General features: G+C 43.0%; 1 protein-coding gene across 2 annotated transcripts in view; it reads right to left on the bottom strand.

The window, feature by feature from the left end:
• Positions 1 to 14675, bottom strand: part of LOC139932772 (mannosyl-oligosaccharide 1,2-alpha-mannosidase IA) — a 165558-nt gene that overhangs the window by 59558 nt on the left and 91325 nt on the right. For both annotated transcript variants that reach the window (XM_071926658.2, XM_071926657.2), the window contains exon 3: positions 9271 to 9386. In XM_071926658.2, coding sequence (XP_071782759.1) covers positions 9271 to 9386 — 116 coding nt within the window. The remainder of the gene's footprint in view (positions 1 to 9270; positions 9387 to 14675) is intronic.

Raw genomic sequence — 14675 nt, 5'->3', positions numbered from 1 at the left:
GGCCTACCTCATTTTGTCAGTTTTTAAATAAAATTAGCTTATCATCAATTTAGACAGCATTGTGTGTCACGATTTCCCAAAATCACCTTATTATCACAATATGATCCCACCGAAATAGATAGAATAGAAACCATAATACTGAATTATCGCCTAGCCCTGTATGGTTTGTTTTTCCTCATTAATACACAAATAATTACAGCAAGGTATCCAAAATCCAAGCAGGTCCATATACTCTATAGCAAGAGTTTCTATCATGTATTCCTCTTCAGTTATGGTGTATGGTGTATGGTGACACAAGAATGTGTCTACACACACACAGACAGACAGTACATTATGTACCATCGTGGCAAGACATAAAAATATTTCATTATATTATGATACAGTCCAAAGAAGTTTAAAGCATAGGCTATATAGAAAGTGATATGTATAGTCTGCTGTTGACTGTATGTCTTGCTTTGTCCCTTTGCATTGTATGTGAGCTCCTGTTGTACCAAGTTGTGTCAGATTGTACTGTGAAACTCTTTTCTAACTTTTCAGTAATTCTCAGCACCAGTGTCACCAAGACAAAGTTAAATTCCTATTCCCTGACAGCTGAAATCTCTCATTTGCATTCTTAAATAAAGTGTATATGTAAATCTGAACGGTTCATTTTTCATGTTTCCACGGTGCTGAAGGTCCATATGGCTCAGAGTGAATGACTAATGCTAATTCTGCTCGTCATCCTCGTAATAGCCGAGAACCAGTGTCAACATTTATCTGTGCCAGCGAGTCTACAGGGACAGGGCGCATCAACGATACAAAAAGTGCTGGTAAATAGCCGTAATGATGAACCACCCACGCAAAAAGTCCTTTGCCCTCTCCATCCTGAGACAGAATGTCAGCTCGGCTTGACCTCAGCTCCGGGGCACAGCGTCTTCAGCCAAGCATCTCCTTGCACCGTACACGACACTGTTTTTCCTCGGCCGTCTCGGTGACTGGGAGCAAGTCGGGTCTCGTTGACCGCGGACAGGAGGTCACTGGGGGTCGAACAACAACTCTGCAGAGGTAAACAACAACCCCGCTCCAGGTCTGCTCCTCACCAACCCATGTCACCACGTCTTGTCCCCGGACGAGAATGTACATCTCGAAAACAGCTGATTAACATCTGATTAAAAAACAGGCTCATACCCACGGCTAGTCTTTCCGATACAAGAATAGTTAGGGAATGCCAAAGAATGAATAGCATCTGCCTGTTTTCTCTGTCTCAACATTGTTTAAAAAAAAAAAATCCCAAAACTCTCATCACAGGAAGCGGTAAAATATTCCAATATGCTTTGTTGCTCAGAACATTAGCTGGATATGGTATCAACCTACACATGCAGCTTACATTTGCCTGAGGCTTATGCAAAGTTGAACTCAGTCAACATTTCATTCTTTTGCAATTTTGCTAGGAGTAGTTACCAATACAATTCTCTCTGTTTCCAGGGGAAACTGCTGCTGTTTTGCACGCTGTGTTGTGGTTCAGTACATACACCATATTGTTCAGTATATCAGTAGGTGATATGCTGCAGGCAATCTCTGAGACTTGATGAAGTGTCTCTCCTGAGTCTACTCTCTCACCCAACTTTCACTACTGTGTGAGAAGAGTGTGTCTTGTGTGAGAGTCTGCAAGCAAACTGCCTAACTTTACTGTTAGCACAAACTCTTTTTGGCCCTTGGGGCCCAGGATCCCTTTGTGGCTGAGCAGAACAACGGCCCACACAGAGCAAAGCATTTGCGCTCATTCTACCAAAAAGTCAATTACTTCTGGACTGCAACTGACTGATACCATTACACTTGAGCTATTTTCAATCTAAAAGTTCAATCCTGTTTTGCAAGTTGGACTGAATGTAATGAAACCAAGACCTCAAGCTAATGCATAGACAAATCATCTATGTGCTATGTGTCTCCAGTAGATAGCTCTGTCCGGTGCGCATGCTAATGCTTTAGCATACAGTATATTAAATAATCACAGGCGACTAGCAGTGTTTCCCATACATAAGCCTTACCTGGGTGGCCTGTCCAGGAAGATTTTTTGAAATCTTTTTATTTTAATCTCAAGTTTGTCAAATTGACATCACATTATAGAGCTGGCTGTGCAACTGTCATTCCATGATGCACAGACCAGTAGACCATCAGCTCGCGATGCAGCCCTTCCCCCTCTTCCCCACTGTGGACTAACTAAATAGAGTGAGACTGAATAGAGTTCCACTGGTAATGGACAGGGGATGTGAGAAGGGGGCGTGTCAAATTGGCATCCAAGGTACGTAAGCTGGTCATGTGACCTGACCCAGCTGGGCCTGGTAGCTCTGGCTCTGGAATCGTTTCAAACTTTTTGCCTTTGATCACAATCCTCCCCCAAGGGTAGACAAAGACATATTTTACAACTGAAAATGGGCGACATTTCCCTTTAACATACTGTATGCTAAAGCGTTAGCATGCGCACCAAACAGAGCTATCTACCGGAGACCCAGTTGATGATTTTGGTGCCAATCCTCCAGTTCTTTAAATTTATACTGAAGGCATTTTCAATCTTCCATGCCAAGAAAATTAATCATCTAAGCCAAGCCCCCAAAAGACTAGCCTATATGTTACACAACCTACCCGGTCCCTAAAGAACTCTGTCTGGTTCTGTAACATATTTACATCCTTGCCTCCGAGTATGACTCCCACACATTCCCTCTGTCACCCTCCTGACCTCCCTGTGTGCGCCTCGGGGATCTGGTGAGGTCCATTCAATCCCTCTCCGGTGTCGCTGTTTCTCTCCATGCGCGCTGCCCTATTTACTGACACTTCCCTTACATATGCCAGCATCTGCACTCCCGAACCCCTCAAGGGCAGCGAAATGCAGCATGCGCCATGACAGATAAACACAGCTCCTTCCTTCAGTCTCTCCCAACGACACCCACGAGACTTCACACTCACTGAAGTCTCAATTGAGATGCAGAATTATAGGCTTGGATGTGCTAATTATCCAGTCACTTTCCTGTCCCGGTTAGGCTCAGGAGGTTTTTGTTGTGGTGTGTCTGGAATTACTGCCAGCTCATGTTAGTGGTTGTGCTAAAGAGGCCTGGGAACCATCACCGAACACAGAAGGGGCACTCTAATCTAAAAGCAGTGACAACTGTAAATTCATGATACTGCAGATGAGAATTGTCTGAGAGTTCCTGAAGGATCTGCACATTCTAGCTTCTCTACAACATCTTTCAGTACTAACTGCATTTACCCTTTGAATATACAGTACATACACCTTGAACACATTTGTCCACATTTGCAGGATACAACAATCTCTCTTAATGCCTATTAGGATTAAGAGAAGTTACCTCTTACAGACACACACAGCCAAAAGCCAACCTGGCTAACATTATGACATGGTGACAGACTAATAAAAACACAAGAGACATGCCTAGATTTTGTCTACAGACAAAAAATATGTGGTGGAATCTTTGTAGCCCTTCAGTGTTACTTCCTGTTTTTTCTATTATGAGAGAATGAAACAAAGGAAGGGAAAGCCACAAGAGGCAGAAGGCTAGGGAATACAGATCAGAATGACCTGCTCTCTTTGTGCAGCTTTATCACCACTCTACTCTAGTAAATTTCCTGATGATGGGAGAGAGGCGATGAGCCAGACAATGACTGAGATGGTCAGTGCAAAAATAAGTGAGTGAAAGAGTGGAAGAGGAGGGGGGGGGGGGGGGGGACTTCAAGGAGTAATAAAATTGGGGAGTTGTCCGTAGCATACAACCTAACTTAAAAATCTTAATTAATCATTTTTCATTACCATCTCTTAAGGAGACAAGGTCTGGCGACCTGCCAAACAGGACCAGTCCTTGACCACTATTCACAACTCTTACTGTCGAAGCTGTGGAGTGGAAGACCCGTTTTAAACACAATATATAGCTCTGGATGCAGCCTGAGCTGAATCACCAGAATAAATTCTAGCTACAGACAGCGACGGACCCAAGAACCCCCAAAATGCTAATCGATGCTGACATCGCCAGCTACTTATTCAGGCTTTATGTGAGAACAGCTTGTGGAAATCTTGCAAAAGTTAACATTGGCGGAAACGTCCTGGAGTTCCTCTTGTCTTGATAATTGGCTCTGCCACCAGAGTGAGCCTGTTTGATCTGCAGAGCCTGTCTGCTGAGCAACTCATCAGGCTTTGCATCAGGATTTGCCATCGGAGTTTGTTGTTGTTTCAAAGTCAAACGGACAAGACATATTTCATCCAATTTAATTTGTTCACTTGGCGCAGAGTTTAAAAAAAACCCAGTTGATTCTGCCTTCATATACCCGTTAGTTATCGCCTCATATTAAGTGGAGCATTCAGCTCTTGAATTCATAAAGGGAGTTAAAGGTTTTTGAAGGTTCCCCTCCCACAGAAAGATGTGTAGCGGCCAGATCCTGTGAAAACTGGGCGGGGTCAAAGCGAGCCGTGGCTGTCCTTGTCCTTGCCTCCCGGTGGGGGGACACAGGATGAAACCTGGCTGCAAATGTGCTCCACCGCACGTCTGTCTGTCCTTGTTTCACCGCTAACAAGTTACGGAGGGGCTGTCATCATGTAGCGAGCTCTGGATGACAGGCCTGAACAGATGAATCTAACAAGCTGCTTTGCGGTGTGAATGACTGCCTTTGTTAACGCTGTGATTGTAATTAAGAACACCGGATTCTATGCTCTGTGTGCGTGACAGTGTGTGTGTGTGTGTGTGTGTGTGTGTGTGTGTGTGTGCGTGCGTGCGTGTGTGACTCTCCCTCTCTCTTTCCCTCCAAGATTGACAATGTGCTAGAACCAGTACCTGCAACGCCTAGGTCACAACCTGTCGCCGGACGCCTGCGCTACACCAGATTTATTGTGTTGACGCGTTTTGTGCATTAGAGAATATTGCCACTTTGATAGTTATCACTTTCGTAACATCTGCACATTTGCATGTGTAAACGCCTGCCTTGGGAAATAAACTTACCCCAGGCTCATTAACAGAATTGTCAAATATACTCAAGAATGGTTCACCTAGCTTGCCATGACCCTAAAGATAGTTTCTGTGTCCTAATTTAGAATCTATCCTTATTTATAAATAAGTTATTTGCCGCTTTTAATGCTATGGAACACATTGCATGGGGAACAGATCCCTCCGGTGGACAAAATGAGAATTACAAATTGATCAAATAGATCGGTGTGAAGTAACGTCACCAACAGGGTTCGCAGTAAACCGATGTTGTTAGTGTCCCATTTGCACCACAAAGAAGTTGTGAATAAAGTACAGTACTTCTGCGAGTGGAGTGGAGTGCAATCTGTAAAGTTATCGATTTAGTATGAGGATACTACATTTGGCGACGAGGAACTCACATAGAGGGGAATCATTGTGCACAGCTGAGTATTGACTCGGTAAAGAAAGAAATAGGTTAAACCAATACAAACCAAATAGGTTAAACCAATTGCAACTACAAGTGAGCATCCAAGAATTGTAAAACAAAATTCATCAACGCAATTGCTTTTGGTTGGGTTTAAGTATCCTACAATTACAAAGGAGATGTCAAATGTATGCCAAATTGACAAATAAATAAATAAATAAATAAATAAATGAATGAATGAATGAATGAATGAATAAATTAATAAATAAATAAATAGATTTAAAACAAAACCTGCCTGACAAATGTATGAATCTGTTTTCACAATCACCACAGGGATAAAAAAATAAATAAAAATATGGCTCTATGTTGGGCTTAAAACGCTGCTGAATAGACTGCTATAGCCTCCATGTGCAGGATTTTCCCGGCAATTGCTTTCATATTGCTTGCACTTGCTTAGGTAATACTGCGATAAAATTAGGACATCAGAGAATATCCTTAAGGTCTTGGCAAGCTCAGTGAGCCATTCTCAAGTGCATTTGACAATTTGTGTCTTGAGCCAGGAGTTATTTTTCCAAGGCGGGCGTGCAGATGTGCAGATGTTACTGGGGAGTTCATTATCAAAGTGACGATATCCTCTAACGCATTAACACATGAATGTATAGTGTGTATGTGTGTGTGTGTGTGTGTGTGTGTGTGTGTATCTGAATGTGTGGGTCTGTGTTAACGAAGCCCTGGTGCTCACATGCTCCCTATTTTGCACAGATCGATCATGATTCCAACACCATGCTTGTAAAAAAAAAGCCACATCAAATTCACAAATGTGCATGGACACATACGGCTGAATTAATAGGGGGATTAGTTTTCAGTAAAAAACGGCAGAAGCTAACGCAATAAGCCAGCTCTCTAATGTCTTCATTAGGTGCTAAAAAAAATGTGACATCTAATCACTCCTTTCAGGAAATGAAACATCACCTCCTCCACCAGGATATGTAAATGATTTGCCTTGAAATAGTGAAAACTTTGGGGACCGAACCTACATATTTGCTCTTGCTGTAGGTCGGGTCTGTTCACTTTCACGGAGAAGAGGTGGATTTGACCCCTAGGGGCCACCGATCAAGGGAGCGTGGGAGAGAGCGAGGCTTGACGGATGGAGCCGGATCGGATCCGCGACAAAGCGCAGTGCGGAGTGTAAATCCGCGGCGGTTGTCTCTGTGATCGGTGATGAGGCGGCTGTTTGACAGTGACTGCCATTACTGGCTGTCTCCACCCGGGCTCCGAGGGCCACCGGCGCCCGCAGCTACAGCTCCACTCACTGTTAATAGTCATCTGCATTCACAGCGATAGATTGGCCGCAGGGAGAGGGAGAAGCTGTGTTTGTGTGTGTGTGTGTGTGTGGGTGACAGTGGGTGAGTGTGTGAGTGAAAGTGCAAGTGAGAGTGTGAGTGTGCAGGTGTGAGCATCTCTCTCTCTCTCTCTCTCTCTCTGTCTCTCTCTCTCTGTCTCTCCACCTCTCTCTCTGTCTCTCTCCCCCTCTCTCTGTCTCTCTCTCTCTCACTCTCTCTGCCTTTCACTATGCATATGTATCTGTGTGCTGTGAGTGAGAGGAATAGAGAGAGTGACTGAAAGTTGCCTTTGATGTGTGGGTGAAATTAATGCACACTGTGCATTCTTTATGGCCCCAAGACTGACTGTGATCAAGATGGCGCTGCATGAGACTGAACACCACAGGATAAAAGCACATCATAAACACAGTGCGATGTGTGTTTTAGCCCTTATTATATCCTGGAGCTGCACCCCCATGGTGTAAATACATGTGTACGACGGTTGGCATGGCAACATCTATTCCCACAAAATGGTGTGCGGTTGGCAACTGTTGAGGGCATCATGTGCACCATGCCACTCATGCCAAAAAGACTGAGGGCTTGTTTTCTAAGCGAGAAACCCGAAATTAGAATAATAAGAAGAATAAGAATAAGAATAAAGTGCTCCTCAGAATACAAAGCATTACAATCTAAACAAATCGATTACAAGAAAATAAAAGAAGGGGTATTGATGCTGAAGTACTTAAAATAGAAAAGGAAACAGATTGACAGATATACAGTACATTCATTTGAAAGCAAATGTGAAAAACATATGTCTTAAGTCTAGATTTGAAAGTATTTCCAGAGGAAATGTTCCTGACATAGTCTGGCAGTGGATTCCAAAGTCTGGGTGCATGAAAAGAAAATGAAGCCTCTCCAAATCGTCTCTTGACGTGGTAAAAAGGGAAGGCCAGTTTCAGCAGATCTAAGAGTTCTGCTGGGCTTATATGCTATCAAAAGTTCCTTTAAATAATCTGGTGCAGCTACATATGTAAGTGCTTTAAATAAATAATAATACATTTTAAAATCTATCCGAAAGCACACAGATTGGAGTAATATGAGCCCTTTTATTAGTTTTAGTTAAAACTCTTGCTTGCTAATTGCTAATTGCTAATTGCAGCTGGTTAATGCTCTTTTTTTTTTTGGGGGGGGGGGGGGGGGGGGATCTAGCGAACACGTTGAGGATTCTTACATCAGGTATCAGGTAGGTCAATACATTCAAATGAATCCATGAGATTTTAATTTGTCTCATGTGAAAGATCAAAATCAAATGCAGGGATCTGATGAAATACTGCCCAGATGACAGAAAACTTATCTTGAAAATACTTTGCAAATTATAGGACTCACTGTCAAGATTGACTACTGGGGGATTGATCAAACGATCAGTTGTTGAAAAAATTACCTTCTGGTTACCCTTGTTTTCAGAAATAATTCCAGAGAAACAGGCTTGTCTAGTAGACTTCATCACCACGTTATAAATAGTGAGCTGCTCTTAACAAACGTAAATTATGAACCTGCGTTCAGCTTTATGGCAGTTTCTCTGCAATTGGAAGAGGTTATCATATTCCATAGTAGAAATAATGGAGTGATTGTTTGCTGAAATTAGCAAAATTTTGTCAGCAAACAAAGCTTGCCAAAATTTACACATTTGATACCTTGTCAAGACAGGCAGTGAATTGCTCTAATTATAGTCTGGCATCTACAGTGTTGACATAGTCACAATGACATAGTCAGGTTTGTAAGCATTGTGTAATTACACAGCACTGTGTAAACCGCACATTCTTCCAACCGGTGCTTCACTTGAGTGAGAAGTGGCCCTGAACTGACCTCTCTTAATGAGTAACTTAAACAGCCACTGACAAACTGGCCTGCACTTGACTGTTAGTGATGAAGCACACAGCCTGTCCCGGCTGGCACCTTCTCTGGCTCTCGCTCAGTCCTCATAATATCAGAACTGGCAGACCTCAGTTGTTCCAGACCCCAAAACGAAAGCGTATTATTACAGAATCACTCAATGAAGGGGCCATGGCCTCTTTTTGCCTCCGCTCTCCCTCAATTTCTCTATCTATCTAAAACATCCCTTCCACCCCTCCCTTTCTCCCTCTCTTTTATTTATCACATTTTCCGCCCCACAGAGACCTCTGAGAGAGGCAGAGAATCCCATCACACAGTAACAAAGCGTGGCCAGTGGCCACACAGGAAGCTTTTGATTCTCGCTGGAATGTCCCCAGCTTTGGCAAACTGTCAAACTCAGTGGACACAGTTCTGGTTTAAAGCACAATAGCGCAGCTTAAAATCAATCCAGCACGCAAGACCACTGGTGAAAACTTTATTATGCAAATCCGAGAAGGGTCTGACCGAGTCTGATGCTAGGTCATCGGTTGCCCATGACTTGCCCATGAAGTGAGGAGACTTGTAAGTGAGTTATGGCAATCTTTATAGGGGGTAATACTATTTTGGGGGCCATTGATCGGTTATTGGACCTGACAAAAAGAGGAACTGTCCACTTAGAAAAGAGAAAAGTGAGCTTGCACGGCCTTACCGAGTTTAGGTCCAGGCTGGTCTGCACCCACTCCTTGGCATCATTATATTCCTCAGTCAGTCCCATGATGTACAGCGTGTCCAGCGAGTCGATGATGGAGGCTCCTCTCAGACCACCTGCGAAATGCACGAGAGAAGTGGCTCAGTAAAGCTGTTCTGCTAATGTTATAGGCTGATAAAATGCCAACACAGCATGTTGTATTGTTCTATATTTGGTATATTTGTATAGGGGCAGATACACACTGGCAACAAATCAAATGGAGTGTATCACATTGATTCTAGGCTATTTCCATCAGTATTCCCTCGCTAGTGATGGAAATCACCTAGACGGCTTTTTCTTTGCAGAAATTTTCCATAATGCTAAGAGCACATTTGCGTTTACATTAAATACGTCAAAGTTTACAGTTTTTAAACGATTTAAAAAAGGATGGAAAGTAATAAAATACAGCAAATAGCTCAAAATTCCTGAGTTTACAAGTACCCCCTTTACTGTTAAACGGAGAGTGCACTTAGAAGGCAGATAAGTACTTGGATAAGTGCAAACTACAGCCTTCAAGTGATGTTCTGATTAGCAACAGTCTTCATCACTTGACAGCCTCTATGATGCAAAGCAAAACATGAAAGTGCCTCACACGCTGAGTTACTGTAATTGCCGCAGTGATGTTGAATGATAATACTAAAACAGCTTTGTGTGGCCCAGATGAAAAGCACCTCCTCTCTGAGATTAAAAACATCAGCTAAAAAGCAGATGAAAGTGAAGTCATTTAAGAATCAACCAACCAAACCTGTGATCCTTTGTAGGAAAAAAAAAAAAACATTGATTATAGTGAACATCAGCAGCTGTTTCAGTGTATGTGTTCCCTGCATTTACCTGTGTGTGTCTGAATGTGTGTGTGTGTGTGTGTGTGTGTGTGTGTGTGTGTGTGTGAGTGAGTCTGTCTGTGCGTGTACAGGTATGTGTGTGTCTGTGTGTCTTTATGAGTCTGTGTGTGTGTGTGTGAGTGAGTGAGTGAGTGAGTGAGTGAGAGAGAGAGAGAGAGAGGGAGAGAGAGAGATGAATCTCATTTGAAGCTATTCATTTCCCTTTACAACCTAAATGAGAAATGCTAAAAGGTGTTTATTCCATTCTGGTGGCTTTACGTGAGATTGCGTGGCTATTTTCATCCTCATATGACCAAATATTATGCAAATGCAGCTGAACCTAACAGACACAGCTCTGCACAAAGGAAAAATAAACATTATCCTTAATGAATTACTGTAAAAGAGTTGAAAGGCAAATTACAGTTTGAAAGTGTAATAACAAGAAATGGTGACTAAATAGGCTGTGAATCAAAGTGCTGGGGGCCTCACATTGTAGACAATTACTGGAAAATGCAATAGTGTGTAAACTGACCTGGTTAAATGAGAAAAGTGATGAAAAAAAAACTTTATGTTGATCATTGAACACAGCCCAATGTACAGATGGCTGGATTGATCTGATGTAACCATGCAGTAACCTGGGACATCAAAGTCTTTGATTCATATCAGGAATCACTGCTAAAGCTTACTAGATATGCAAATGAGAAACCGTACCTTTGGGCAAAACAAAACATAAAAAAAGAAATAAATGGCTAGAGAGCGCAGGGGCTATTTTCTCTCTCGCTCGCTCTTGCAGACCCCTGCTGTCTCGCATAAAAATTATACTGTTTTGATCAGACTGTGCAACATGGTGGGCAGCTGGAATTTGTCTTGTCTAATGTGGTGCAAACGACTGAGAACAGACAACAAACTCTCTTACCATCAAACAAACGCCTCTCTCTTACTTTCTCTTCCTCTCTATCAGTTTAAACCAACTCTGCTCTTTCGGTCACTCTCTCAAGGATTTTCATTTTCAATCAGGGTCTACAAGGCATGCTGTCCATATATTTGCATCCAGCGCTTATATGATTACCCCGAGAGCAAATCCCTCTCCACCACTGGCCTTTCACCTCACTTCCACAGCTATATGGGTTAGTTGATGAGGTCAGGAAGGATGTCAAAGGACAGAGATCAATGATTGGACATGGCTGAATGATTGGCGCCATATGGTGTAGCCGTAAACAATTCCAGTACAGTACAATTCCCAGTAAAGTGCAGTATTGGATGCAGAGAAAACACTGTCCACGGATTTCTACAAAAATGAAAATGCCTTTAATGCTGCATTCCATCACTACAAGTAATTTCTTAGACAGGGACAGTCCTGGACAGCGGCCCCATGCCGAGCACGCAGGCCCGGACGAGGCTGCCGTGGCAGTGCTCTCTTAGCACTTCTCCTGTATTGACAGTACAACTATTCAGCTCAAAATCACCACACAATCCTCCTCCACCCACCCACTCTCCAATAACTCCACTTCAGCTGTGCTTAGCCCGACGGCAGTTCACCTCTCACTGTCAGCGAGAGGACAGTGCTAGCCTGAAGCCAGACACATGTACAGAACGCTACACAAACCATCTGCTGGGGTTGTTAGCAGTGTCCTAATATGTAGTGCAGGATGTATGTTGATATATCAGCATGACTTCCTGTTTGTGCTAATGAGAAAAAGGCCTATATGTGATAGAGTGAGAAAATGGCATTTATCAGCCATTGAGAAGCTGGTCTATTTTTAAATGTAATGCACATTTTGAGTCTATATGATGTGGAATAAGGCTTTGCTTACTGAGCAGCTCTACTCTATTTGATGATAGATCGTGTTGGCGACAACCGAGAGGGGGGTGTAATCAGATAGCTAAAGCCCTAGTTACCCAACCCCAGAGGTAGCTATCTGTGGCCGTTGGCAAGGCAGTGGAGTGTGGAAAATTCCTATTGAAAACAGCACCAAAGCACAGATGATTGATTGACTCTGAGGAGGGAAGGAGCAGATCAATCCATCATGGTGTACTCCTTCGGCTTCCATGGTCCAAGCCCAAACAGGGACCTTATTTATTTCAGTAGACCTATACTAGTAAGAAGCCCGGAGGGATTCTCGGGCCACTGGGTCAAGAGATGAGGGTAACTGGTGGGTTTTATTATGCATATTTAGAAAAATACTCATAAACAGACGCATATATGACAAGACGGCCTTTCTCAGTTTGTATTTTTGTGCGTTCTGACATAATATCTAACTGACGAAATATGATTCAGAAACAATAAAACACAGAGGACGGCAGATGTATAAAGATCCCTGTAGTTTACTTGCCAAGTGAAGATGCGTCAGATGATGACTTGACCAACAATAATGAATGGGAAGCCCCAAATTTCATTGCGAGAATGATGCATCATGTTCAGTGCAACACCTGCAGTGTGCTCATGGCCTCTCAGTTGCTCAAAATGAAATTGCTCAAGTCAGTGAAAGGTACAGTAAATCTACTATTAGCTTCAGATAGATGGGGGAGCTGTAAGCCCCAAAAAGTGTAATGACAATCCATTCATCCATAGACACTAAGTGCATCAGGTGCAAAATGTAAAATGTGAGGTAATTTTGCAATATTCTGCTGTAGTATTTTGTGTTGCCTCTGCTACATACTGTATATACATGATTTAATGATTAGTACTCTACAAGTATATCAAATATTCTCATAAACAAGGTCTAATAAGATACAGAATTTGTACAGTAATCTGATTAAAAAGGCAAACACCGCAAATGGTAGAAAAAGGGCAAGGGAAAATTGTAATTACTTCAATATTCACAGCAGCTGACATGCTATGAATATATTAAGTAACCCCTGTTAAGCCAGCAGAGCTTGTCACAATAAGTTTTAAGTCAGTTATATTCTTGCTGTTCTAAGTGTGCACTATGTGTGTGTGTGTATGCACTATATGTGCTCTCAGCATCTATATTGGGAGAGTAAAAATTGAGGACACACATGGGCAAGTGTGTGAGAGTGCGGCAGTGTTTGTGTGTGTGCATGCGTGTGTGAGCACGCGCGTGCACGGGCAAGCGTGTACGGGTGCGTGCGTGCGAGCAAGCATGTAGAGTACATAGAAAGCCATTAGTGAGACGTTGGCCGGTGGATGTTCATTTATCATGGCTGTCACAGGCCAGTCAGTGCGGGTCAGGTGGGTTACATTAGACGGCCTGAATCCACATGATCAATCACTCACTTCGATGCGCGTGTGTGTCACGATATTACTGGCCTTGCTCTCTCTCGCTCTCCCGCTCGCTCTGTCCATTTCTCTTCCCCTATTTCTCGCTGCACACATACACACAGACACAAACACACATGCATGCACACCCACACGCACATATACCATTCCCTATTCATTTCAATGAAACAAGGCTTCACTTTATTTAAGCCCTCAGGGGATCATTCAGATACATCATCTCAGATCAATTTCATTTACCCAACATATACAATATGCATGCGACATATGCGCTGATATTCTAAAATGCCATAAGATGTCCACTGTGAATTCCATTGAGTCTAAATACGCAATATAGCGCAATATAGTTGTGTAAACCGTAATAACGAGATTTCAGGGATAGAGTGTTTCAATGCACCCTTGGGGAAAGGAGAGTTAAATCAGTTGTATACATTGCTAATTTCAGCTTGTGTAATTAAGCCGTCTGACTTGGCACCAACAGCAGGAGAAATAAAACGTTATATATGTGGTCGATAAGGCAACCCGCTGACGTTATCCAGGTGATTCTAATCAATGGAGACTTTGGGATTCAGACTAATTACGCTGCCCTGTTACCAATGGTTGCCTGCGTCCAATTATCAATCGCCAGGGCAACGAGCGTCTTGTTAGCACTAATGCTACCTGGCAACAGAGAGACAGGGCTAGCAGCCGGCGTGTCTATGTGATGAGAATGATAGCTGCCTGTTTGCCATTCGAGGCACATGGGTAGCACCGTGGATAAACTGCACTGAGGAGAGGACTGTAGGTGAGTGGACTTTTGATGGAGAGCGCCAATGGAGCAACGGAATGGAGGGAGAGAGTGAGTTTAGAGGCAGAGGGATTAAGTGGGGTTACCAAACTGCACATGAAAAAAGGTAGGGAAACAGAGATGTGAGAAATGCCATGGCCATCAATCAAGATTGACTTTTCTGGGAGGAAGCAATACCAACGGTGAGCTTTAGTCTCCTTGATGAACAGACGCCAGACAAGTCCAGGAATATCGATAATGGATGAGGAGGGGGAAATCAATTAGACGTATTCCAACCGATGATACATATTATTTCAAAATGCACACTTTCCTCTCCAGTCTGCCAGGTTTTGATGTTATACGCTTTCAGACCTCTGTGTTTGTAGGTGTGCCAGCAAACCCCAAAGTATTTCTGACTGCAGGGCCCAAAGTGCTTGGCGGGGGTCCAAAGATAAGCAGGCAGAAATTGACAGTGCCACTATCAGGAGGAACTTGCATGGAGACCTCTTTCTGCAGCTGCACATATAAGATCCTAAGTACA

This window comes from Centroberyx gerrardi, chromosome 12 (assembly GCF_048128805.1).
Source record: "Centroberyx gerrardi isolate f3 chromosome 12, fCenGer3.hap1.cur.20231027, whole genome shotgun sequence".
NCBI classification, from domain to species: Eukaryota; Metazoa; Chordata; class Actinopteri; order Beryciformes; family Berycidae; genus Centroberyx; species Centroberyx gerrardi.
Note: the sequence above shows the minus strand (reverse complement) of the source record. Positions and strands in the feature narration are given on the sequence as shown.